The following is a 25,583-nucleotide window of genomic DNA, read 5'->3' as shown; positions in this document are numbered from 1 at the left end:
AACCAGCAGATTCACTGCTCCCTTTGCTTGGATTTAAAGTATCACCCTTTCTTAATAAAAACCAAGTTGTTTATGAACCTCAGAATCAAAACCATTGATAATTCTTCAGTAAGAAAGAGTTATTTCCCTTGTTTAGAACTCTTTTGGCTCCTTAATAATTGTGTATTTTTTTCGAACAAATGCTGTTAACTGTCCTAAAAAGGATGAACACTGTCTGCCTCCATTGGAAGAAAAAAATTGAAACTGTGCAAGATTGACAGACAGATTGCTAGAATGAGTTCCCTCCCTTTACTGCAGCAAATTTACCTACCATATATTGAATCAATATCCTAAGGTATCGTTTTAAATGAGTTGTCTCCCCTTGTTAGAATTGAACAAGTGAAATTTTTAGTGTATAAATATTTGTCTTGCTTTAGAACAAACTAATTTCCCTGACATATTTTCCAAATTTACATTAGCAGTAGTTTTTTAAAATTAATTAGAATTGATGGTGTTACCCAGTTGAAAAAACTTATCAAAAAGAGTATCTACAGTCTCCATCCATTTAGAAGTTGCCAGTGATGAGCTGCTGGAAGTCAACAGTCAGATGGGTGTGGGTAAGTCCTCGCAGGGTTCTTAAATAGTCGAAACTGCTTTTATATTGCTGATCTGTGATGCTCAGCCTATTGAATACAGCCTTCAGACCCTCACTTCTTGCTGTTTCTATGATGGCAGTATAATTGGAGTTTGAGACTGACTGGATATAGGCTGCCTCTGCTGTGCCCTGTGCCTGAATTTCTACAGCCTCATTCTCAGTTCTCTGTACCTAAAAATAAAGTCGAAGATCTACATAGCTTAGAACGATATGATAAAAAATTATGTTACAAAAGTGAGGACCTTTGACATTTGAACTTATGAATGAGAGGAACTGTGATCTCTATAATTAAAATGTCTTGACCTCTGCTTTCTGTACCTATTAATGACCTATGACTTCAGTATTTGCAATGGCTATGACCACCTATATGTATGACCTTTGCACTTTGAACTGCTGTCATGACATACTAAACTGTGACCTCTTTTTAATTTAATGTGATGACCTGTGATCTTGACAGTTGATCTCTATGCTTCAATAATTGTTATGAACTCTGACCTCTATACTTACAATGGCTGTAGTGTTTTTCCTGATGACCTGAGCTTCCTGTTTCAGTATCTCTGTCTCCGCTTCCTCCTGTAGAAGCAGTGACTGCATGAAGCGTTCATTCACAGAACTGGAGATAGTCACACTTCCTAACTGGAAATAACGCACATCTGCATACAGTCCTTTGTCACTGGTCTCACAAGTACTGTAGGGCTTACAACCAGCAGGGCACGCTGTGGGGAAATAAGTTAGTTATTTATAGTCAATAAAGCACACTATTGGAGAAATAAGTCAAGTATCAGGGGTGGTGGGAATGGGGGTTGGGGTTGGGGGGTGGGGTTGGGGGGTGGGGTTGGGGGGTGGGGTTGGGGGGTAGGGGGTATGGAGAGGGGATTGTTCAGGGTTCACCTCCCTTATTGAAAGCCAGAATCTCCTAAAAATAATCTCTTATCTTACTGGTCAACATTTCAGATGATAAAATACTCATTGGGTTAAATAGTACTTACATGGGTGATACAGTACTTACAGGGGTGATACAGTACTTACAGGGGTGATACAGTACTAACAGGGGTGATCCAGTACTAACAGGGGTGATACAGTACTAACAGGGGTGATACAGTACTTACAGGGGTGATCCAGTACTAACAGGGGTGATCCAGTACTAACAGGGGTGATACAGTACTTACAGGGGTGATCCAGTACTTACAGCAGTGATACAGTACTTACAGGGGTGATCCAGTACTTACAGCAGTGATACAGTACTTACAGGGGTGATCCAGTACTTACAGCAGTGATACAGTACTTACAGGGGTGATCCTTAATGGGGTGATCAAGTACTAACAGGGGTGATACAGTACTTACAGGGATGATACAGTACTTACAGGGGTGATCCTTACAGTACTACTTACAGGGGTGATACAGTACTTACAGGGGTGATACAGTACTTACAGGGGTGATACAGTACTTACAGGGGTGATACAGTACTTACAGCAGTGATACAGTACTTACAGCAGTGATACAGTACTTACAGGGGTGATCAAGTACTAACAGGGGTGATACAGTACTTACAGGGGTGATCAAGTACTTACAGCAGTGATACAGTACTGACAGGGGTGATCCTTAATGGGGTGATCAAGTACTAACAGGGGTAATACAGTACTTACAGGGGTGATCCTTACAGGGGTGATCCTGTACTTACAGGGGTGATACAGTACTTACAAGGGTGATCAAGTACTTACAGGGTTTATACAGTACTTACATGGGTGATCCAGTACTTACAGCAGTGATACAGTACTTACAGGGGTGATCCTTATAGGGGTGATACAGTACTTACAAGGGTGATCAAGTACTTACAGGGTTTATACAGTACTTACATGGGTGATCAAGTACTTACAGCAGTGATACAGTACTTACAGGGGTGATCAAGTACTTACAGCAGTGATACAGTACTTACAGGGGTGATCCAGTACTTACAGCAGTGATACAGTACTTACAGGGGTGATCCTTAATGGGGTGATCAAGTACTAACAGGGGTAATACAGTACTTACAGGGGTGATCCAGTACTTACAGGGGTGATACAGTACTTACAGGGGTGATCCAGTACTTACAGGGGTGATACAGTACTTACAGGGGTGATCCTTACAGGGGTGATCCTGTACTTACAGGGGTGATACAGTACTTACAACAGTGATACAGTACTTACAGGGGTGATCAAGTACTTACAGGGGTGATCCAGTACTTACAGCAGTGATACAGTACTTACAGGGGTGATCCTTACAGGGGTGATACAGTACTTACAGGGGTGATCAAGTACTTCCAGTGGTGATACAGTACTTACAAGGGTGATCAAGTACTAACAGGGTTTATACAGTACTTACATGGGTGATCCAGTACTACTTACAGGGGTGATCCTTACAGGGGTGATACAGTACTTACAGGGGTGATCCTGTACTTACAGGGGTGATACAGTACTTACAGGGGTGATCCTGTACTTACAGGGGTGATACAGTACTTACAGGGGTGATACAGTACTTACAGAGGTGATACAGTACTGACAGGGGTAATACAGTACTTACAAGGGTGATCAAGTACTTACAGGGGTGATCAAGTACTAACAGGGGTAATACAGTACTTACAGGGGTGATACAGTACTTACAGCAGTGATACAGTACTTACAGGGGTGATACAGTACTTACAGGGGTGATCAAGTACTTACAGCAGTGATACAGTACTTACAGGGGTGATCAAGTACTTACAGCAGTGATACAGTACTTACAGGGGTGATCCTTAATGGGGTGATCAAGTACTAACAGGGGTAATACAGTACTTACAGGGGTGATCCTTACAGGGGTGATACAGTACTTACAGCAGTGATACAGTACTTACATGGGTGATCCAGTACTTACAGGGGTGATACAGTACTTACAGGGATGATACAGTACTTACAGGGGTTATACAGTACTTACAGGGATGATACAGTACTTACAGCAGTGATACAGTACTTACCGTAAGCAAATGAGGAGCAGTCCTGTCTGCAGCAAGTGCCACCCAGTCTCTCTCTGACAGCTGTAAAAATGGTTTCCTCCAACACCTTCCGATCACTTATCATTTGTCTTGTATTAAATGTTGTCGTAGCCCCCTGTAGTAGAAACATATTATTATTTTTTTGTTGCGTATGAATGAAATAAAACTGGCATGGTTTTTTGTTACAAAATGAAAAAATTTGGTTGCTGGAGTCATTTTAATACATATCTGATAAACAATAACACATTGAAAGGACCAAATTAACGATTGATCAGTCAGTATTGTAAACTCACCTGATATCCTCTGCCTCAACCTCTAAGTTAAAACCTCCATAGTAACCAGCCCTTTTTCCCAGTCAGGTTTTCACATTCCCTATTTTTTCTATCAATACAACTTGCCTTGGAACACCTAAAGACTTGTCATTATGCTCTAATTAAAGATACTTGTTTATCATTAGTCTTGCTCAACAAGATATTTATCGTCTGTACACATCAATACATGATCAAGCATCTGGTCGACTCAGACAAGGATATTAGACATATCATAGTGAGTGGGGTACTCCAACTGTGACTCGATGAATGGTAAGTTTTCAGATTCTGTATTTCTCAACTATTCGATTTAAATGCTTTAAACGTTCACAATACTACATGAAAATGAAAAAAGTTGTGGTTTGAATGACAATCTATAGTTTAATGAATAGAAACAAATCAGTTTTCAAGTCAGTCTATTTTTAAAACGTAAAAATGATCAAAGGTTTTAAAAAACATTGTAAATACAAGACCAAACAAAAAAAATTTAAGAAATTAGTCTGAAACTTAAACATTAAGAAAATCAGTTGATTATGTTGACATTAAAATCATCACCTAAACGGTGAGGACAAGTGTTCAGTCATCAACACCTAAACAGTGAGGAAAAGTGTTCAGTCATCATCATCAACACCTAAACAGTGAGGAAAAGTGTTCAGTCATCATCATCAACGCCTAAACAGTGAGGAAAAGTGTTCAGTCATCATCAATACATTAACAGTGAGGAAAAGTGTTCAGTCATCATCATCAACGCCTAAACAGTGAGGAAAAGTGTTCAGTCATCATCATCAACACCTAAACAGTGAGGAAAAGTGTTCAGTCATCATCATCAACACCTAAACAGTGAGGAAAAGTGTTCAGTCATCATCATCAACACCTAAACAGTGAGGAAAAGTGTTCAGTCATCATCATCAACACCTAAACAGTGAGGAAAAGTGTTCAGTCATCATCATCAACACCTAAACAGTGAGGAAAAGTGTTCAGTCATCATCATCAACACCTAAACAGTGAGGAAAAGTGTTCAGTCATCATCATCAACACCTAAACAGTGAGGAAAAGTGTTCAGTCATCATCATCAACACCTAAACAGTGAGGAAAAGTGTTCAGTCATCATCATCAACACCTAAACAGTGAGGAAAAGTGTTCAATCATCATCATCAACACCTAAACAGTGAGGAAAAGTGTTCAGTCATCATCATCAACACCTAAACAGTGAGGAAAAGTGTGCAGTCATCATCATCACCTAAACAGTGAGGAAAAGTGTTCAGTCATCATCATCAACACCTAAACAGTGAGGAAAAGTGTTCAGTCATCATCATCAACACCTAAACAGTGAGGAAAAGTGTTCAGTCATCATCATCAACACCTAAACAGTGAGGAAAAGTGTTCAGTCATCATCATCAACACCTAAACAGTGAGGAAAAGTGTTCAGTCATCATCATCAACACCTAAACAGTGAGGAAAAGTGTTCAGTCATCATCATCAACACCTAAACAGTGAGGAAAAGTGTTCAGTCATCATCATCAACACCTAAACAGTGAGGAAAAGTGTTCAGTCATCATCAACACCTAAACAGTGAGGAAAAGTGTTCAGTCATCAACACCTAAACAGTGAGGAAAAGTGTTCAGTCATCATCATCAACACCTAAACAGTGAGGAAAAGTGTTCAGTCATCATCATCAACACCTAAACAGTGAGGAAAAGTGTTCAGTCATCATCATCAACACCTAAACAGTGAGGAAAAGTGTGCAGTCATCATCATCACCTAAACAGTGAGGAAAAGTGTGCAGTCATCATCATCACCTAAACAGTGAGGAAAAGTGTTCAGTCATCATCATCAACACCTAAACAGTGAGGAAAAGTGTTCAGTCATCATCATCATCACCTCAACAGTGAGGAAAAGTGTTCAGTCATCATCATCAACACCTAAACAGTGAGGAAAAGTGTTCAGTCATCATCATCAACACCTAAACAATGAGGAAAAGTGTTCAGTCATCATCATCAAAACAGTGAGGAAAAGTGTTCCTAAACAGTGAGGAAAAGTGTTCAGTCCTCAACACCTAAATAGTGAGGAAAAGTGTTCAGTCATCAACACCTAAACAGTGAGGAAAAGTGTTCAGTCATCATCATCAACACCTAAACAGTGAGGAAAAGTGTTCAGTCATCATCATCAACACCTAAACAGTGAGGAAAAGTGTTCAGTCATCATCATCAACACCTAAACAGTGAGGAAAAGTGTGCAGTCATCATCATCACCTAAACAGTGAGGAAAAGTGTTCAGTCATCATCATCAACACCTAAACAGTGAGGAAAAGTGTTCAGTCCTCAACACCTAAATAGTGAGGAAAAGTGTTCAGTCATCAACACCTAAACAGTGAGGAAAAGTGTTCAGTCATCATCATCACCTAAACAGTGAGGAAAAGTGTTCAGTCATCATCATCAACACCTAAACAGTGAGGAAAAGTGTTCAGTCATCATCAACACCTAAACAGTGAGGAAAAGTGTTCAGTCATCATCATCAACACCTAAACAGTGAGGAAAAGTGTTCAGTCATCATCATCAACACCTAAACAGTGAGGAAAAGTGTTCAGTCATCATCATCAGCACCTAAACAGTGAGGAAAAGTGTTCAGTCATCATCATCAACACCTAAACAGTGAGGAAAAGTGTTCAGTCATCATCATCAACACCTAAACAGTGAGGAAAAGTGTTCAGTCATCATCATCAACACCTAAACAGTGAGGAAAAGTGTTCAGTCATCATCATCAACACCTAAACAGTGAGGAAAAGTGTTCAGTCATCATCATCAACACCTAAACAGTGAGGAAAAGTGTTCAGTCATCAACACCTAAACAGTGAGGAAAAGTGTTCTGTCATCAACACCTAAACAGTGAGGAAAAGTGTTCAGTCATCATCATCAACACCTAAACAGTGAGGAAAAGTGTTCAGTCATCATCATCAACACACCTAAACAGTGAGGAAAAGTGTTCAGTCATCATCATCAACACCTAAACAGTGAGGAAAAGTGTTCAGTCATCATCATCAACACCTAAACAGTGAGGAAAAGTGTTCAGTCATCATCATCAACACCTAAACAGTGAGGAAAAGTGTTCAGTGATCCTTATTCAACACCTAAACAGTGAGGAAAAGTGTTCAGTCATCATCATCATCACCTAAACAGTGAGGAAAAGTGTTCAGTCATCAACACCTAAACAGTGAGGAAAAGTGTTCAGTGATCCTCATCAACACCTAAACAGTGAGGAAAAGTGTTCAGTCATCATCATCAACACCTAAACAGTGAGGAAAAGTGTTCAGTCATCATCATCAACACCTAAACAGTGAGGAAAAGTGTTCAGTCATCAACACCTAAACAGTGAGGAAAAGTGTTCAGTCATCATCATCAACACCTAAACAGTGAGGAAAAGTGTTCAGTGATCCTCATCAACACCTAAACAGTGAGGAAAAGTGTTCAGTCATCATCATCAACACCTAAACAGTGAGGAAAAGTGTTCAGTGATCCTCATCAACACCTAAACAGTGAGCAAACATCCCGAGGATGGAATGTCACAAATAAAAAAATTCTGTCATTATGGCTGTGGTCACTTGATGTTGTTCAGATATCTCATTCCTTATTCATACCTTAACAGCATCAGTCGCACTGGACTTCATGACATCTTCATAATAAAGGTCATAGGCGGCATGGAGCAGTGTTAAGTCTTCTTTTCTTAGGAAATACTGAAAATAAACAGTCACCTCAACCTCTAGCTTGTCTGCTGTAAACACAGTGATATCCTCAAGTTCTAGAGAATGGGCATCGGCTTGAAAGATTTTAAATTCAACATCTGGTCCGGTGTAGAAACGTCCTGTAGTAAAAACTTCATCTACACTCACTGTACCAGTGGATTTCTGCCGCAAAAATCCATACTGTGGAACAAAGATGTCCATAATTACCGACAGGATGGTAGGTAATATTTCTGATGTTGATAAAGGGAGATAATAAAGCTGATATTTCACTGAGCAATGAAAGGCAGATAAATCTACATAAAATGAGATTTAACTAAATACACCAACCACGAGTCATGTGACCTGTTCTACCACAATGCAAAAAATATTATCATTTATTTTCACAATTTTCAAATTTTTCCTTCAGAAAAATATGAAATAACAAAAACAAAACAAACATGTTTCAAGGTTGGGGATTTTGAGATTTTGCAATTTTCCAAGCGATACACAATCATGGAGCATAAGTGAACATGAGGTGATGAGAAGAAGCATCGGTTAAGGTTCACCTTGTCAGCTAATAAAACTGTGTTTAAAATTTAATCATTGTTGGATTTATTTATTTTGTTTAAAACAAAACTGAAATCTAATAGACAACTTGAACGTTGAATAAAACAAACCTTGAATATATTTACATAAAATAACATCGAAGAGAGAAGTGTACACTTAAGTCAGATCAAACTTATATTAGTTTTCATGATTTCTGACAAATCTTCTGTTTTACATTAAATACAATTAGTATGAAACACATACCTCATAATACTCCAGATCCACCCTCCCCCCTGCCCCCACTAATGTTAACATAACAGAGAGGACACCCTTACCTCATAGTACTCCAGATAGCTGAAACTCATTGGTACTAGTATACAGATCAGCACCACAGCTATGAGCACCAGCACAATGATCACTTTTGCGACAGTAGGGAGCTTGTCCATCTTCCTAGCTAATTAGGCCACCTGAATAAATAGTCAAGATAAAGCCAAAGGTCACACAAATATTACAAGGACAAGCTCACTAGGTCAATGGGTCACAAAGTCAATGGGTCAGTGTTTCCAGTTAACAGGTCATAGTCTATAAATACACAGAAACTGGATTGATCCTGGTTGTAGGTACAAGTTCACATATACCCTAAGGACAAGGATGCAGGATACAGGGCAGGGCTCTCGATCTGCCAGATTTGGGGCCAATATTCTGCCCCATTCCCAATGCAAAATAGTATCTTTTTTCCCAATTTAGACCCCAAGTTTTCCCAATTCTAAGGAAAACACCATTATTTTTCCCAATTCTAAGGGCCCCGGGCCCAAGTCCCAAAATGGGGTGTGAGAGCCCTGCAGGGTCACAATCTGAGGTCAAAGTCTATGGGTACCAAGTCAAATGCAAAGGTCAATGTTGCATGCCGGTGTCATATCATATTTGGATCCCCCATTAGAAAGGATCCGGATCATTATTCTGGCCATCAGACAATGATCCCCCCTATAGTATTTTGATCCCCTTAAGAGAAGCTATATTAACAATGCATATATTCATATATATAAGGTGATAGTGAAAATATGATGATAGGTGTTATGTTAGCTGTGAAGTTGTTAATTATACCTGGCCAACCAGTCAATTACATAAGAGGATTAAGGGTGGAGGGGTCAAACCTGAGTGAGCACCCATGTGCACATGGCAGGTATACCGAGTGATCACTTAAAGTTACCTGTGGATAAATTCCATTACAAATTGATTGAGGTCATCATTTTATGTAAAAGCTGTGTTTAATATACATTTTTATCGGTGACCAAGTCCAAGACACAGTTACCTATCATATCTCATTTTATTTATAAAGCTATAAAGTTTAAAATAAAATTCACAAGGGGGATCAAAATACTATAGGGGGGGGGGGGGGGTTCCTTTTGTTATGGGGTAAAAGCGATCCCCGGGTCCTTTTCTGATGAGGGAAAAGTGATCCAGATCCTTTTCTGATGGGGGATACAAATATTATATGACACCGGTTACTGGATAAGGTATTTTCAGGAACCAAAGTGTTGGTATCAAGTCAGGTTTTGGAATTTTTGACACCGTACAAAAAACCAAATTCTGGTTGTGTAATAATTGCAGGATTCCAAATTCTCACCTGTTGGGCATCTCTGATGAGAATTGGTAGACTTTAAGCACTCATTAACAATAAAACGGGTATGTCCCTTTCATTTTCAATATATGGTCAAATTTATAAATAAATATTGTCAACTTTTTAAAATAAAAGTAAATCTACTCACAAAGATTTGGAGCTAAATCCCTCCTTCCTTTCGTAAAACGTCCGAGTGATCTAGCTCGAAAATAGGCATTGCGAAATGACCCTATTTTTAATGGAACGTCAAATCTATGTTAGGGATAGCCTAGTTGAAACCCCAAGCGTGAAGGTTTCCATAAACAAAATGAAGACGTTGTGTCTTTGTATCATACAGCACTGGTTCAAAATGCAGAATCGAATAGTATATTTTACTAATATTCGACACTGTGTAATTGTAGTGAGGGATAGTGGACACGAATTGCGAAACACCAGAACTTGCCATTTGCACTTGTTTAGCCGTTGTAGACCTTTAACTCCCATCAACGACCGTTTCCAAGGCGTGAACACACAAACATTACTACGGGGGGAAATACACATTCATTTATCTTCAGATGTTTGAATGTTATCGCCTTACCTTTAAGACTGGTTCAGCTGCTGGCCGAGGAAGGGAACAAAAACTAAAAACTTCCTCCTACGTAAACGTTTCCTCGTATTCACCGAAACTAGCTGTAGCTATAAATAGGTATTGATGCTTAGCTGGGCGTGACGGGTACATAACGATCGTCTGACTGACCACTCGATTGTTAATGATTCAAGATTCAAGATTTTTTATTACTCTCTGACACACATACGCATGTAACAAGAGGTCTTACAATATTTAAATCAGACATAACAGGGAGAGTAGATAGTACACATTAAAGTTCAACATAATCTCATATATTTAGTATCATTTCATGGGCAAATTTAGTAGTGTTTTATGCACAGATTAAGTTTTATTTCATGGATAAATTCAGCAATAAAATTTAAACAGATTCAGTATTATCAAGGACAGATTGAGCAATATTTCATAGAAAGATTCAATAGTATTTCATGGACAGATTCTGTGTTATCATGGACACAATCAGAATTATCATGGACACAGTCATTATTTACATGAGTAAAGGAGTATGTATGGTTTGGGTACCTATGTACCCCCAATATTTTACTGAGAAAAACTGTCTCAGAAAATCAAAAGAGTGAAGACATTTAATAATGGAAGTGTCCATGATTCTAGAATTGTTTTCAAGATTTAAAAAATATCACTAATTTTTTAATATAGCTGTTTGAAAATTGACAAAAAACACGAAAATCGGTGATTTCCCCCATTTCGAGGGTACATTTTACTGAAGTTTACCATGAGCGCAGGCTTGGAACAAGTTTCATATTGATGCTACAAAATAAAAATTTTAATAAAGTCATTGTGTTAAAAGGAAAAACTTGTTCAAGACTGCGCTCATATTAAAAAATTAATTTTTAAAATTATTTTTCGGCATTTTGATGCAAGATCGCGTGTAATATATGGTCCGGAACACGGAAAACGGACTTCGCCGCTATCGATATTTTTGTTTACTGCAGCAGAAACACTCAAATGATGGAGTTAAAACCAACAATTCCTTAATTTTTCACAACCAAGAAAGGTAAGATTTGTTCTTGTTAGCAAAAATTTTTAACTGATGTGATATAAAAAATGAATAGTTTTTTTATTCATCGGACGTCTGCAGCACTTGATTGCATCATCAGTTTTACGTCTGGTTGACAGATGCCCCAATACAGGTAGACGGCAAAAAATCCACTAACTTTGTGTGATGTTTGTTAAAAAATTAATTCAAATGTCATTTATTAACAATAAAATCTATTTAAAGGTATCTCAATACTTTTTAAAGTTCTGAAACAGTATTATTCTGTGCTGCCAAGCCCAGCTTGAATGTTGTTGATGTTGATCGCCGAACAAACTGTGAAGTGTCGTCTGGACTGAAGGCGAGATCACAATAAATTCAAGAGTAATTCATTATAAACTTCAACAGAGACTGTGTGTCTTGTTGAAGTCCACTGAAAATGTCTTCTTTCTGTCTGAAAAATATTCGTTTTATTAACTAAGGAAAAATAGAAATGAAAGAGCGCATCTATTTATACTCATTGTCTTGGAAACAGCCAATTATGGGTTCCAATCCTGATGACCATTGATTTTATTTTTTTTATATTCAATTTAAGATACAAAACTATAATACATATTTTCTAGCGAGAACTTTGCAACACATTATTATTTTTAACATTAATTAAAACTATTTGTGTAATTAATTAAGCTCTGACTTCAAATCCTGTTGACAACTCTTATTTATTTTGATTTCAAATAAAAAAATACCTATTCTTAATTTAATTTAAAATGCAACCATGTAGTCTGTTCTTGAAAGTGCTTAGCAACATTTTATTTTTTTCACATTAAGAAAATAACATTTGTAATATTAATTAAACTGTGAGTTCAAATCTTGTTGACAATCCATATTTCACAAACATTTATCGACATTTGTGTGAGTTACAGTTGTGCTGGTGCCTGTTCCTTTTTATTATTTTTTCTTAATTTCAGTGTAAAAAACTTAACAACATATTCACTAAATAATGTGTAATTATTGATCAATTATGACAAAAATATGTTATGTAATTTAAATATGAATATAATATCTATGTTTACAACTTTTAATTTCTTATACAATGTATAGAACACACATTCTTTTGAGTTCCACATAAAAAGTTGTCACTTTTATGTTTACATATTCTTTTTATACTTTTCTACGTTACCGTGATTCATATGGTTGGTATAAAGTATTAATATACTTATCAAATATTTCTTTCCAGATGCCAAAAGACATCCCATGTTGCTTGTGCTTCAAAAGGTGTAAACCAAATTCCAGAAGGCATATCCCACCTGGCGTGGCCTTTAAAAGATATGTGGAGCGATGTGTTGGCAGGGACGTGAGTAGCAATGACATGATATGCGGGACATGTACGGCACGAGTGTATAGGAGTCTTCCAATATTTCACCAGAAAAGAACCACTTGTGAAAACTGACGCAACATCAGAAGCACATTGCAGGGCAATGCTTGCAAAGTCCAAGGAACCAAATACAGTGAAGGCATTTTTGGAAAGCAACAACTTACTAAATAAGAGAACTGTTTATCAAAAGCTGGAAGCAGAAGACTTGATGGACTTCCCTAAACTTTCCATGGATGACTTACGAAACATCACCATGGGAGTTTATCAACTTAAACAGGCTCCAAGTTATACAAAGGAGCACTGTGTTGAAGATGGACTGTATGAGTTGCTGGTCTTCTCAGAAAACCCTAATCTGATCAAGTTAAAAATACAGTCTCGACACTGTAACAGCAGAGCACATTCTTTGTGGATTGAGTATGACTCACTCTCTGATGATCCCATCAAAGGTTGGTACTGCACTTGTAAAGTAGGCTCAAGAGTGGTCGGTTGCTGTGCCCACATTGCAAGTGCATTGTGGTTTCTAGGATATGAACGCTTCCAAGGCAAATCATCTGGGGCAGTGACTATTTCAACAAAGTCTTTGGCTGATGCAGCTGACATTCCAACAACAGATTCCGACACGGATGAGGAGTATACAGAGGAATAAACTGTAACACTATATGTATTTAAAGTAGATATAATTTGAAGTCGCTTATCACTTGTTCATTTTCATGTTTGTTAAATTCTGTGAACAAAACCAAAGGTATACATTGATTATATGCTTCGAATATGCTTTGCTTTCAAAAGCACCAGTGCAGACGTATGAAGCAAAATAGAAACCGATAACAGCTTCAGGTGATGTTCTTGCTATGAAAAGAATATGTTAACAATTACAGGTATGCTATGTGATAGACTCTGTTGCTAGGGTACTAACTTTGATCTGTATCAAAATGTTTATATTATACATATTTCGTATGAAAAGGTTAGTTCATGTAAAGTGATAATGATCTGTTTTCATTAAATAACGTACAATAAAAAACATTGAAACAATATAAAACAAGAGGCCCATGGGCCTTAACGGTCATCTGACAAAAAGCAAGCCAAACCTAGAAAGTGGGTTGAGGTCATTCATTTGAACAAACTTGGTAGCCTCTCCTCCAAGCATCTTACAGGCCCAATATCAGCACTCATGGACTTTTGCTTGTTGAGAAGAAGTCGTTTGTATATTTTAACATATACCCCTGTGACCTTGAAAGTGGGTTGAGGTCATTCATTTGAATAAACTTGGTAGCCTTTCCTCCCAGCATGCTACAGACCCAATATCGGCACTCATAGACTTTTGCTTATTGAGATGAAGTCCTTTGTATATTTTAACATATTTGAACCTTGAAAGTGGGCCAAGGTCATTAATTTGTTTGTAGGGCTCCATAGCATGCTATGGGCCAAGTATTAGCCCCCTAGGCCTTCTAGTATTTGAGAAGAAGTTATTTAAAGATTTTGACATATTTGACCCCTGTGACCTTGAAAGTTGTTCAAGGTCATTCATTTAAACAAACTTGATAGCCCTTCATCCCAGCATGACACAGGCCCAATAACATCAATCTGAGCCTTTTGGTTATTGAGAAGAAGTTGTTTAAAGATTTTAACATATTTGACCCCTGTGACCTTTAAAGTGGGTCAAGGTCATTCATTTTAACAAACTTGGTAGAGCTCCATGCCAGTATCCTCTGTGCCAAGTATTAGCCCCCTAGACCTTCTAGTATTTGAGAAGAAGTCGTTTGAATGAAAAGTTTACGGACGACGCACGGCACACGGCGGACGACGACGGACGAAGCATGATGACTATAGGTCATCGGACCCTTCGGGTCAGATGACCTAAAAAAATAACAGTTTAGGTCATATTCTTGCCATGTGTAAGAATACTTTGCTAGGGCACCAACTTTGATCAATACTCTAATATCTATATTGTGATACCTTTATTAGAAAGTTTAGCTACTGAAAACATGAGAAATATTTTGTTTTCATTAAGTACAGCAGAAGAAAAATCTTGAAACTGGAAAGAAAATGTTGTTATCAATATAAGTTATTGTTGTTGCTATGCGACACATTCTGTTGCTAGGGAAATTATTGTCACTTCCCAAATGTTTGCATTATAATACCTTTGTAAAAAAAGTTAGTCCATATAATTATGTCACATATGCTATGATTTGTTTTCATTTCACAAGTTCGGACGATAGAAAATGTTGTTACCAGTAATAAATCTTATAGCCATGCCGTTGCTATGTGATATAATTCGTTGCTAAGGTACCAAATGTAAATATATTAAAAGTTTAATTTAAGCCTTTGCTAGCAAAACCCATTAGTTGATAACTTCCATAAGTGATTTAATTACATCAATATTAAGCAGCATATTTGTATGATAATTAAAAGTTACAGAATCTTTTTGTAATGCTTTGTGTCATTTTTCTCTTAAAAAATACTGGTGTGACACCTATATTTTAAGTGCCGCTACGCATGCGCCGAGAAAGAAAACATGCTAAAATCCCCCAATTCATTAATTACGTTACTATCCTTTCTCAATATAGGTATTTCATCAAATTTGAAGAGGGGGCCAAATTTGACCCAAATCATACATACTCCTTTGGAAAGGATTTGCTACACTTAACACTTAATATTCAAGATCAATAGTAACTTTTCTTTATCAATCACATTTTGTAAAACTAATAGAAATTTGAATGAATCAATGTTTAATTTTTTTTAAAGATTGATTTGGATTAAAAATTTTTTTTCCAAGCACAAAATTTCTTTGGTAGGCTTTATCAGCAACAAGTTGAAATGGACAAGGAAAATCAAGTAAAATTTAAATGTACAATATTTTGAACTCATTCTTGAAAAGTAATAAAAAATATTAACAGTAATGTCATCTTTCAAGTTTTACTAAATGCATCTCTAGAATTGATTTAAATTTTGTCAGAAGAATTCATGAGTGTAGGGGAACCAAGTTTGTATTGATAGTGGGTCCTGGCCCCAAAGGCCTCTGAGGCTGGTCTGGGACAAAGATATGGCCTAATAAGAGAAATTGAGGAAAAGTCTTGTGTAAAGGGAAACCAATTTTGTATAGGAGCTGCAGCTACAGCCACAATCCTCCGATCCTTCCTCCAATCCAGGGCAGCCATGCGAGGTAATCAGCTAAAACAGATCCAGCACGGTACAGTCAGCATTTTGTAAATCCCCAGTATCATCTTCATTAATCCCTGCAATCTTCATCATCTCCATGAAACCAATCACCATTACAGCCATAACTATATCAATCCCTGAAATCATCACCATTACCTATAACAGCTAAATTCAGCCATGCCAGGTCAGCTCATCCCAGGATCCACCTGCAAGATATTATTCTGAGAGAAATTCATACTTCAGATTATCAACAAAAACACTGTATTCCCATCGGTTTTGGTAAAATTGGTGATGCTGCACCACCATTGTGATTACTGTTGACAAAACAAATCTCACAAAAATCATACACAAATGAATACACAAAATAATTTTTCTACAAAATAACACTATTTAACATTCATCATTATTACTGAATTAATCAAACATACCTTAACTTGGTACAAATCCATGGCTGACTGCAGGGGACAGAGAAGTAGGGCAAAAGAGTCGAACTCTAGAAACAGAGAAAGTAGGGTCTAAAGGGTCTGATTATTGGGGCCTGAGGAATAGGGTCTTAAGTGTCTGACTCTAGGGGACAAAGGCGTAGGGTCTAAAGGGTTCGATTCTAAGGGACTGAAGAATAGGGTCTAAAGGGTCTGACTTTACAGGGGACAAAGGAGTAGGGTCTAAAGGGTCTGATTCTAGGGGACTGAGGAAGTAGGGTCTAAAGAGTCTGACTATTGGGGACTGAGGAATAGGGTCTAAAGGGTCCGACTCTAGGGGACAAAGGATTAGGGTCTACAGGGTCCGACTCTCCAAGGGAAAAAGGAGTAGGGTCTAAAGTGTCCTATTCTAGGAGACTGAGGAAGTAGGATCTAAAGTGTTGGACTAAAGGGGACCAAGGAATAGAGTCTAAAGGGTCTGATGCTACGGGACAAAGGAGTAGGGTCTACAGGGTCCGACTCCCAAGGGGACAAAGGAGTAGCGTCTAAAGGGTTCTATTTTCTAGGAGACTGAGGAAGTAGGATCTAAAGGGTTGGACTAATGGGGACCAAGGAATAGGGTCTAAAGGGTCTGATACTAGGGGACAAAGGAGTAGGGTCTACATGGTCCGAATCTCCAGGGGACAAAGGAATAGGGTCTACAGGGTCTGAACCTAAGGGACTAAAGAGTAAAGTCTAAAGGGGCTATCTGACAATAAAGCTATAAACACTAAAAATGGCCTAAATTTTAGGAATTTAATATAAATACTCCCTTTCTGAAATTGTTCCTTTTTGATGAAAATTTGATAAAAAAAACACAGTTGCTGTCTGCCCTGAATTTACTAAATCATTTTGCAGTAAATTTTGAAATGATTTTCCAATTTGAAAAGCAAACTAACCAGAGAATAAATTTGGAAAGGATTTGCTACTTCAAGATCAATAGTAACTTTTCTTTATCAATTACATTTTGTAAAACTAATAGATGTGTAGCATACTAAAAATAATCACAGTTCCCAATTTGTTAGCGGGACCAATACACCAGTGCAGTTATTAGTAGGGTAGTGCATGCCTGTTAACAGTACAGGTGTTAGAGAGGACAATGGAACTATGATTGTATGCAGCATACAGAGTTATTGAGTAAAACTAATGAATTTGAATAAATCAATGTATGGAATTTTTTTTTAATCAGGAAAACTTTCAATTTACAATATTTTGATTCCATTCTTGAAAAGTAATAAAAATATTTACAGTAATGTCATCTTTCAAGTTGCAATAAAAGCACCTCTAGAATTCATTTAAATTTGATCAGAAGAATTATTGAGTGTAGGGGAACCAAGTTCCTATTGATGGAAGGTCTCCCCCCCCCCCCCCCCCCAAGGTCTGAGGGGTGGGTCTGGGACAAAAATGTGGCCTACTAAGAGAAATAGAGTCTAAATGTGGGTGATACAGAGGACACCTCGAACCTCCTGAGGCATCAGTTTGTACCAATTAATGGAAGGACCAGTTGTAACCCTACCTAGTGCTAGTGATGTTCCGTTAATCGGTTAACATCTATTCACGGCTAGAAAAAGCTGTCAATTTCGATGATCGATATTAATTTTCCAAGAATCGATAATCGAACGCACCTAAATAAAGGGAAGTTACTCTTAACTTATATCTCATAGAAATCAAAATGGCAGATGTCTCGTATGTTCTAAATGTAGACAGGAAAAATGTGCCTAGTGAAAAACAATGTGAGATACATAATCATCCTTGTGTGAAAACAAAATCCGATGTGTGGAAAGAGTTTGGATTTTTTAAGATAAACGAAAATTTGCAAGTATCTAAAAAGAACTTGACATCAGCTGTTTGCCATCTGTGCTGCAAATCGTACAAAAACACAGGTAAAGTACCAGAGTTAATTTCGTAGTATAAAAAACCTTTTAATCGTTGATACATGTTTTATTTTATTTTTTAAATACTATTGCTACTTTTCCGCCGTTATTGTGATGCAGTTATTTTATAATTACATATCACAGTAATGTGACATGTCTAATCATGGCTAATGTTTGTTACGATCATACTTGATCTACTTTGTAGAGTTTGAATTTTAGCATTTGAGTTTGCAGGATAATGAAAATGTAACAGCAACACAACAGAGTTAATTTTATGATTTTTTTCCCCCCAATTTAGTGTTGCAATGTGGTGTTTCCGCTAGGTATGAGAGAAACTGTCCAGCCACTTGCATAATATCCTTTTACTATGTGTATATGACAGATACAATGATTTATAATAATAATACGTCGAAATTACACTACTGACTCGGACATGACCTAGTTTTGATTTTTTTTAGGAAAATTTGTTTGCCCAGAGTTAGGCAGAATAAACTTAAAATTTCAACATCAGTATTACTTTATACTACTTTAATATGCTAAATCAGGGACTATAGATGTCCCTGGCTAAATGCATCCCTGTTGTGATTCTCTAGTTTGGAAAATGTTGCCTCATAAAAGTTCAACAAATGATACCTTCAGAGGTCAAACTAAACCAAACCATATACATTTACAGTTCAGACTGATTCGTATGATTTTACAGTTCACTGTTAATTTCAAACACCATGGACATTTGTAGGCTTATTAAGGTGCACTATTTCATTCCCCAGAAAGTGACGGGTTTTAAACAGGAGAAATTATTTCACCAATATAACACTCGTGAACTACACAAATCATTTTGGCAAAGTCGTACCACACTTTGTACATGTGTTTCAATACAAGTTTCTTGAAAGTATCACTCTACAAATAGTCTTTGTAAACGGTAGTAAATCATCAAAACGCTAAACTAAGATTTTGTTTTGCGATTGGCTTCATATATATGAAATTCTATTAATTGTGTATTTTCTAGGCAACACAACTTATTTCAAAAGTCATATATCAAATGAACACACACCAGCAGCGCACAATGGACCTAAACCCTCTGTTCACAATAGCAGCATAAAGAGCAGTAGCAGCGCCATCGACATCCAACCAACTTTGCGAACTATTTTTGCCACCAAAGTCAGTAAACTATGGGTTGAAAGAAAGAATAAAATTGATGAAACTCTCTTTAAACTCGTTGTTGGAAAGATTCTCCCACCAAACCTGGTTGACAATGAATATTTCAAGGACTTTGTGATGGCCTTGGAACCAAGGTAAAATATTTGTGTTGGATGGAAATAGAATGGATGCTGGTATCTGGTTTTCATATAGTCCATGTTTTCTACTGTTTTTACTCACAAGTCATCTCATTCATCTGGTTTATTTTTTTCAAATTGCTTAATTCCTGTTGGTAGTCTTCACTCATTATAAATAGGTTTTTAATTCAAACATTTAAAAATGTGTATGAAAACAGTTGAACTGTAGATCATATCACATTATCACAATACTCTTTTGTCCTGTGCAGACCATTAAGTTACAGACATAGCTTCATTGCAGACAATTTAACAGAGCAACAGTCAACACATATTAATTTTAAACCAATCAATGATATCAATAATATCACTATCCAGATAGTGCTTCATCATTACTCCAAAATTATTTCATGTTAAAAAATAATTTGTCTTCTTATTGTGTAAAAAAATTGTGGTTGATAATTTGTTGAATTATTTTACAGGTACATTATTCCAGGCTGATAATCAGTATTAGCATCCCTTGAAGACAGAAAGTAACAAGTTGAACAAAGGCTAAAGGATGAGATTGTGTAGGAGTTGGTATCACACATGATGGCTTGACGAGCTCAGCAACTGAAAGTTACAATACTACATTCATCCATTACATCCAGAATGATTGGAAACTTAAGTCAGCTGCACTGAATACAATCAAAATGGTTGGGTCACATACTTCCGAAAAAATTGCTGAATCTGTAGAAGCAACCAAAATCAAGTGGGGCTTGCCTCATTGTGTAGGTACCACAGACAACGCAGCAAATGAAAAAAGGTGTTTCAGCTTCTGAACATGCAAAGATTTGGCTGTGTCGGTCACAAGATAAATCTTAATGTTAAAAACTCTCTTGTTGAATCCAAAGACACTGCGAAATTGCTTCAGAAAGGTAGGAGGCTTGTTACTTTACTACATACTTCCTCTAGTGTGAATGACAAACTGATGGAGAAACAAAAACTTCTCCTGACTAAAGGCAGGGTTTTCCATAATTTTGTTAATTGTAGGTTGTGTAGTGAAAGTAGGAGGCTGGTGAAGCAAGCCGACCCGAGCCGCAACGCCGCGAGTTGGGGGTGGCCTGCCGTGTACGTGTAGTCGTGTACGGAACATTATTACGGAACTGGATTGTTGTAGGCGGGCAAATGATCAAAGAAGCCGGTCATATTGGCCGGCGACCGGCTCTTATGGAAAACCCTGTAAAGGTATAGGCCATAAACTAATAGCAGATGTTCAGACCCAGTGGAATTCCTCTTTGTTTATGCTTGAGAGATTACTTGAGCAGATGCCACCTTTAATGGCAGTAGCCACTGATGAGACTGTTCCAAAAACTGCAAGAACAATTATGCAAAACTGCCTTTTTTCATTTGAGGAAACAACTCTTGCTGAAAAATTAGTCAAACTTTTACAGCCTTTCCACAAAGCCACAGAGGTAGTCTGTGCGGAAAAAGCAGTGCTCCAGATAACTTTTTGACATGTGGGGTTTTCACTCCTACCTTTATAAATTGAGGGGTTTTTTCACCCCTGCCTTCATCAAGTGTATGGGTTTTTCCATATTAGGGTAACACTGAATTTGTAAACATTTTTGACAGCGCCATATTTGCTATGCGACTGGTTTATAATCACGATCAAGAAAGCGCTTGTTACGAGTTTCGTTTACTTGATAAGTGTCTGTTTGACTTAGATTATTGAGTTTTCTAACTACGTAATATTGGAGCCGGACATTGACGCAGAGTCCGGATTTCGCACGGGTTAATGACGCAAATCTTATTTTTTTCCTAGCGTGAAATTAGAAATATTGTGCGTGAAAACGCATTCACGCAGGCTATCTGGAGCACTGAAAAGTACCAACAATTAACATGATTCTGCCAGTAATTGCAAAACTCTAAATTGTGCTTAAAGAAGAGGATGGTCCTGTAGTTACAAAATCTTTGAAATCCAGTATGTTGAAAGATCTAGAAAGGCGATCAGAAGATGATATGGATTTAGTACTGTTAGGGTGTATACTAAGCCCGTACACCAAGGGCTTTGAATTCATGCCTCATACCAGAAGCTGAAGAGCTGCTCAGAAGTATGCTGAATACGGTTAAAGTTAAGACAGGACAACACGGATATGGACCATTCTTCCCTCACTGCCAGTTCTTCCTCCTGATTAGGTCAAAGAAATGAGGAAGTTGTACAACAGGAGGTAAAAGTAGATGAGGTAGCAAATGAAACTCCTCATAAAAAATTAAGTCTGCAGATATGGAACTTGATCAGTCTGATGTAATCCAAGCAGAACTTTAGAGATACTTAGCAACTGTCATACAAGAAGGTAACCAAACCTCTACAGTCCTTGAATGGTGGCAGAGAAATGAAGTTTTCTTCCCTAGAATTTCAGTCATAGCAAAGAAAAAATACGGTGTGTTCAAGCAAGTAGTGTCAGCAGTGAGTTTTTTCTCTTGCCGGAGAGTTAGTTTCAAAGAAGAGAAGTTGTCTTCATTCTGATAAGGTCGATTTGTTTATTTTTCTGAATCAAAACATTAAGACGCTATGGTAACAGCACCAGTTGCTAGTAAGTGGCCATGGTACTATCACTGCGATGATTGAAATTATAGAGAAAATGTTACATAGTCTACTGTAGAGTAATCTACTGGTCTTGAGAATAGTAGCCATGCATGCATATATGAATAATAACTTGCAAAGTGCATATGTGAATAATAACTCAGAAAGTGCATAGGTGAATAATAACTCAGAAAGTGCATAGGTGAATAATAACTCAGAAAGTGCATAGGTGAATAATAACTCAGAAAGTGCATATGTGAATAATAACTCAGAAAGTGTATAGGTGAATAATAACTCAGAAAGTGCATAGGTGAATAATAACTCAGAAAGTGCATGTGTGAATGATAACTCAGAAAGTGCATAGGTGAATAATAACTCAGAAAGTGCATAGGTGAATAATAACTCAGAAAGTGCATAGGTGAATAATAACTCAGAAAGTGCATGTGTGAATAATAACTCAGAAAGAGCATGTGTGAATAATAACTCAGAAAGAGCATAGGTGAATAATAACTCAGAAAGTTGATAGGTGAATATTACAGAATAATAACTTGCAAATGTTGCTTTGTGTTCATGATGATACCGATTAGTAATTATTAGCGCGAAGTTGTGATTACAAAGATTCTATAGAAAGGAGAATAAGTGATGCCTTTAATTTGCTTAAGTTAATACAAGTAATGATGTAATACCAAATTGCCAATACTAGTTAACTGTTTGATTGTTGTTTACGTTTTATTGTTTAGAAGTTATGTTCTATTGGTAACTTATTTCTAGTCAGTTCATTGGTTGTTGTTTACTTTTTACAGGACTGTATTATTCCTGCCATAAAAAGTGTCATTCCAGGGTTCCAATTATTTCTAGTCAGCTCATTGATTGTTTATGTTTTACGATTCCTGCCATAAAAAGTGTCATTCCAGGGTTCCAATTATTTCTAGTCAGCTCATTGATTGTTTATGTTTTACGATTCCTGCCATAAAAAAGTGCCATTCCAATACTAGTGTTCCCATTAGGCTGTCACTTATTTGATGATATTTCAGCTCTTTGGGAATAGGAGAATTAGGCGAATAGTTGCTCATATAACAGCGTTTTTATTTCTTGTAAGAGTTTGTGACAAGGAACAGTATAAACTGTTCACAGTGTCCATATTTGTTTTGAAAGTCAATGGGGTTCACAATGTTGGAATCCCCCCAACTCTAAAAAAGATGTCAAAATTGGAAAGAAAGAAAATGAAATGCTGTCTTATCTGCAGTATAAATGGCCAAATATCAAGTGTGTACCATATCTTGATATTACATGTGTTATGATACAAGTATGAAGAGTCAGAGAGTGGCTGAGTAAAGTGATAACATATTTGTGAGCAATATTAATGGGTTTTTTTCTGTTATGTCATTTGATTTACTGATACAAACCTTGTACTGACAGATGAGGCTGGTACCTTCTTTGCTCTCCAAACATTTTGGGGAAATTTCATTCCGAAAGTAAAATACATGAGTGTTCCGAGTACATTTTGGCGCGCATTTTTCACGTGCTATGTGCCGCGTATATTGCCCATGGATCAGAAGCCCTACGGTAGCATACATGTATTGTAGGAGAATTTTAGGGATTAGTAGAGTACATTTCACTAACTTAGGTAATGTCAAAGTCAGTTGCGTGGTTTAGGGTAGAGTCTATTTTATTAATAGGTGTGTCGTGTAGTGGTGTATGTGTTCACATTTGATACAAACCTATTTCATTAGGACCAATGTACAATATAGGATCGGGCACAAGTTTTCAAATTAACATGAAGCCTTTGCCCAAAAGAAATGTTACAATTTTATAAAATCAAGATGAAATATTTGGATATATACTTACAGAGAGAGAGAGGTGGAGGGAATTAACTTTAGTTCAACTTATATTTTCAATAAAAAGGTAACATATCAGCATTAACAACAATAAACAGTCGGTACATGTACACGAGACTAAATACCTATAGTTTTACTTAGCATCGGACATTAAACAGTAGAGCATTTACTTACACCTCTGACAAGGTCGGTCTTTATCTTCTGAATGACAGTGCACACTCTCCCGCGAAAACGCTTTTTTATTTTCTGTTGTCATTATCTATGACGATTTTCATTCGACAATGTGATCATGTGACTAAATTTCATACGCTTGCCAGTGTCGCGCATTTACACTGTTTTAAAATAATTACCAAATAAAATGCGTCAAAAATTCTGGTTTAAACCACCAAATTTGCTTTTATGGCTGAAACGAAACTTAAAATTAATAAATAAAATGTATGTACACATGTATGTCACTTGTTCAAATTACGTATTTTGGTGATTCAGTTCTTCTGTTTGAACAGTTTTGTGTATGCATATATATAAGATGTTGTAGGATTAGCATACAGGGTGTCTACGCTAACGTCACAACGCGCCGTGCACGTGATTTTCAAGTCTCTGAACACGAATTGCGCTTTGTGGCATTCATGATATACGTGTCACAGATGAAAATTTAGAGTTGTATAATATTATTATTATTATTCTCTTTATTTCCTCCTTTAAGAAGATTTCACAAAAAGAACAACATTAATTTAGTGAAAGAGAACGCTGAATTGGCATGCAAATCAAAATTATTACCAAGATATTATAACATTAGGATAATTATAGTAATTAAGTCGTTCCAAAATCACATCGGAGCATTGAGGTACATCATTTTTGCAATACAGTGATCATTATAACATAAGTATAATAATGATTAGATAGTTACAAAATACAAAAGTAACATATAAGATGTATCATAATTACATTACTTATATATATATATATATATATATATATATATATATATATATTGTACTTAATGATAATTCTTTAGATGTAATTTGTATCATATACATTTTAGCCATAATATGCTTAAGCATTTTTGAAACATAATGGACTGAATTAAGGTAAAACTGTGATATTTCTTTTAAATTCAATTCATACATTACTTCTCCACCAATCAAGATATGGAATAGGTCAAACTCTGAGTAATCATGTAAATAAACGCTAAACACATGATCACTGATACTGATCATTTGACACCATAATTGATCTCGAATTTCTTCAGTAAAATTATACTGTAAGACTATATGAGTATACACATCTTCATACGTTTGGCCACATCTGTGACATAATTCAACTGTGTTTACATTTCTGATGGACACAATAAGTTTCATAATACTACCTATGGATTTTACAACGTTTGATGTAGATAAAGGTTACTTTACATGTAAAACACCAGCGGTTCAGATCACTTAAACTCGATCTTTGAAACCATGATATTTGGCATGCGACTTTCTTTCGTTTAAGATTGAAATATGTAATTTATAACCCAGAATGATGTATTAATCTGCTACAATCCGTCGATCTCTAGTTAATAATAATTTGTGTATTTATAATATAAAGGTTACTTCAAATAGGCGAATCAT

The 25,583-nt window shown here is 36.8% G+C and overlaps 2 protein-coding genes across 2 annotated transcripts; one reads left to right on the top strand and one right to left on the bottom strand.

Moving 5' to 3' along the window:
• Positions 1 to 539: 539 nt before the first annotated feature.
• On the bottom strand, positions 540 to 8,659 carry LOC132552967 (uncharacterized). Its single transcript, XM_060217168.1, has 5 exons — positions 8,549 to 8,659; positions 7,584 to 7,868; positions 3,624 to 3,756; positions 1,142 to 1,350; positions 540 to 805 (listed from the first exon to the last, which is right to left on the bottom strand). The coding sequence occupies exons 1-5, from the start codon at positions 8,657 to 8,659 to the stop codon at positions 545 to 547; spliced, it is 999 nt and encodes a 332-aa protein (XP_060073151.1). The 3' UTR covers positions 540 to 544.
• A 4,212-nt stretch (positions 8,660 to 12,871) lies between these two features.
• Positions 12,872 to 13,453, top strand: LOC132552966 (uncharacterized). The gene has a single exon (XM_060217167.1). It carries the CDS (start codon positions 12,911 to 12,913, stop codon positions 13,451 to 13,453), a length of 543 nt encoding a protein of 180 aa, XP_060073150.1. The 5' UTR covers positions 12,872 to 12,910.
• Positions 13,454 to 25,583: the final 12,130 nt, after the last annotated feature.

Source organism: Ylistrum balloti, unplaced genomic scaffold (genome assembly GCF_031769215.1).
Source record: "Ylistrum balloti isolate Yb309-2 unplaced genomic scaffold, AGI_CSIRO_Ybal_v1 Utg370290, whole genome shotgun sequence".
Lineage (NCBI taxonomy): Eukaryota > Metazoa > Mollusca > Bivalvia > Pectinida > Pectinidae > Ylistrum > Ylistrum balloti.
This window is presented reverse-complemented; position numbering and strand designations above follow the sequence as displayed.

Excerpts from the sequence above, each read along its gene's own strand:
- LOC132552967 (XM_060217168.1), bottom strand. The coding sequence starts at position 8,659 with ATGGACAAGCTCCCTACTGTCGCAAAAGTGATCATTGTGCTGGTGCTC. Across the intron at positions 3,757-7,583 it reads GTGCGACTGATGCTGTTAAG|GGGGCTACGACAACATTTAA; the intron begins GTATGAATAAGG and ends TTTCTACTACAG. Across the intron at positions 806-1,141 it reads GGAAAAACACTACAGCCATT|GTACAGAGAACTGAGAATGA; the intron begins GTAAGTATAGAG and ends CTTTATTTTTAG.
- LOC132552966 (XM_060217167.1), top strand. The coding sequence starts at position 12,911 with ATGCTTGCAAAGTCCAAGGAACCAAATACAGTGAAGGCATTTTTGGAA.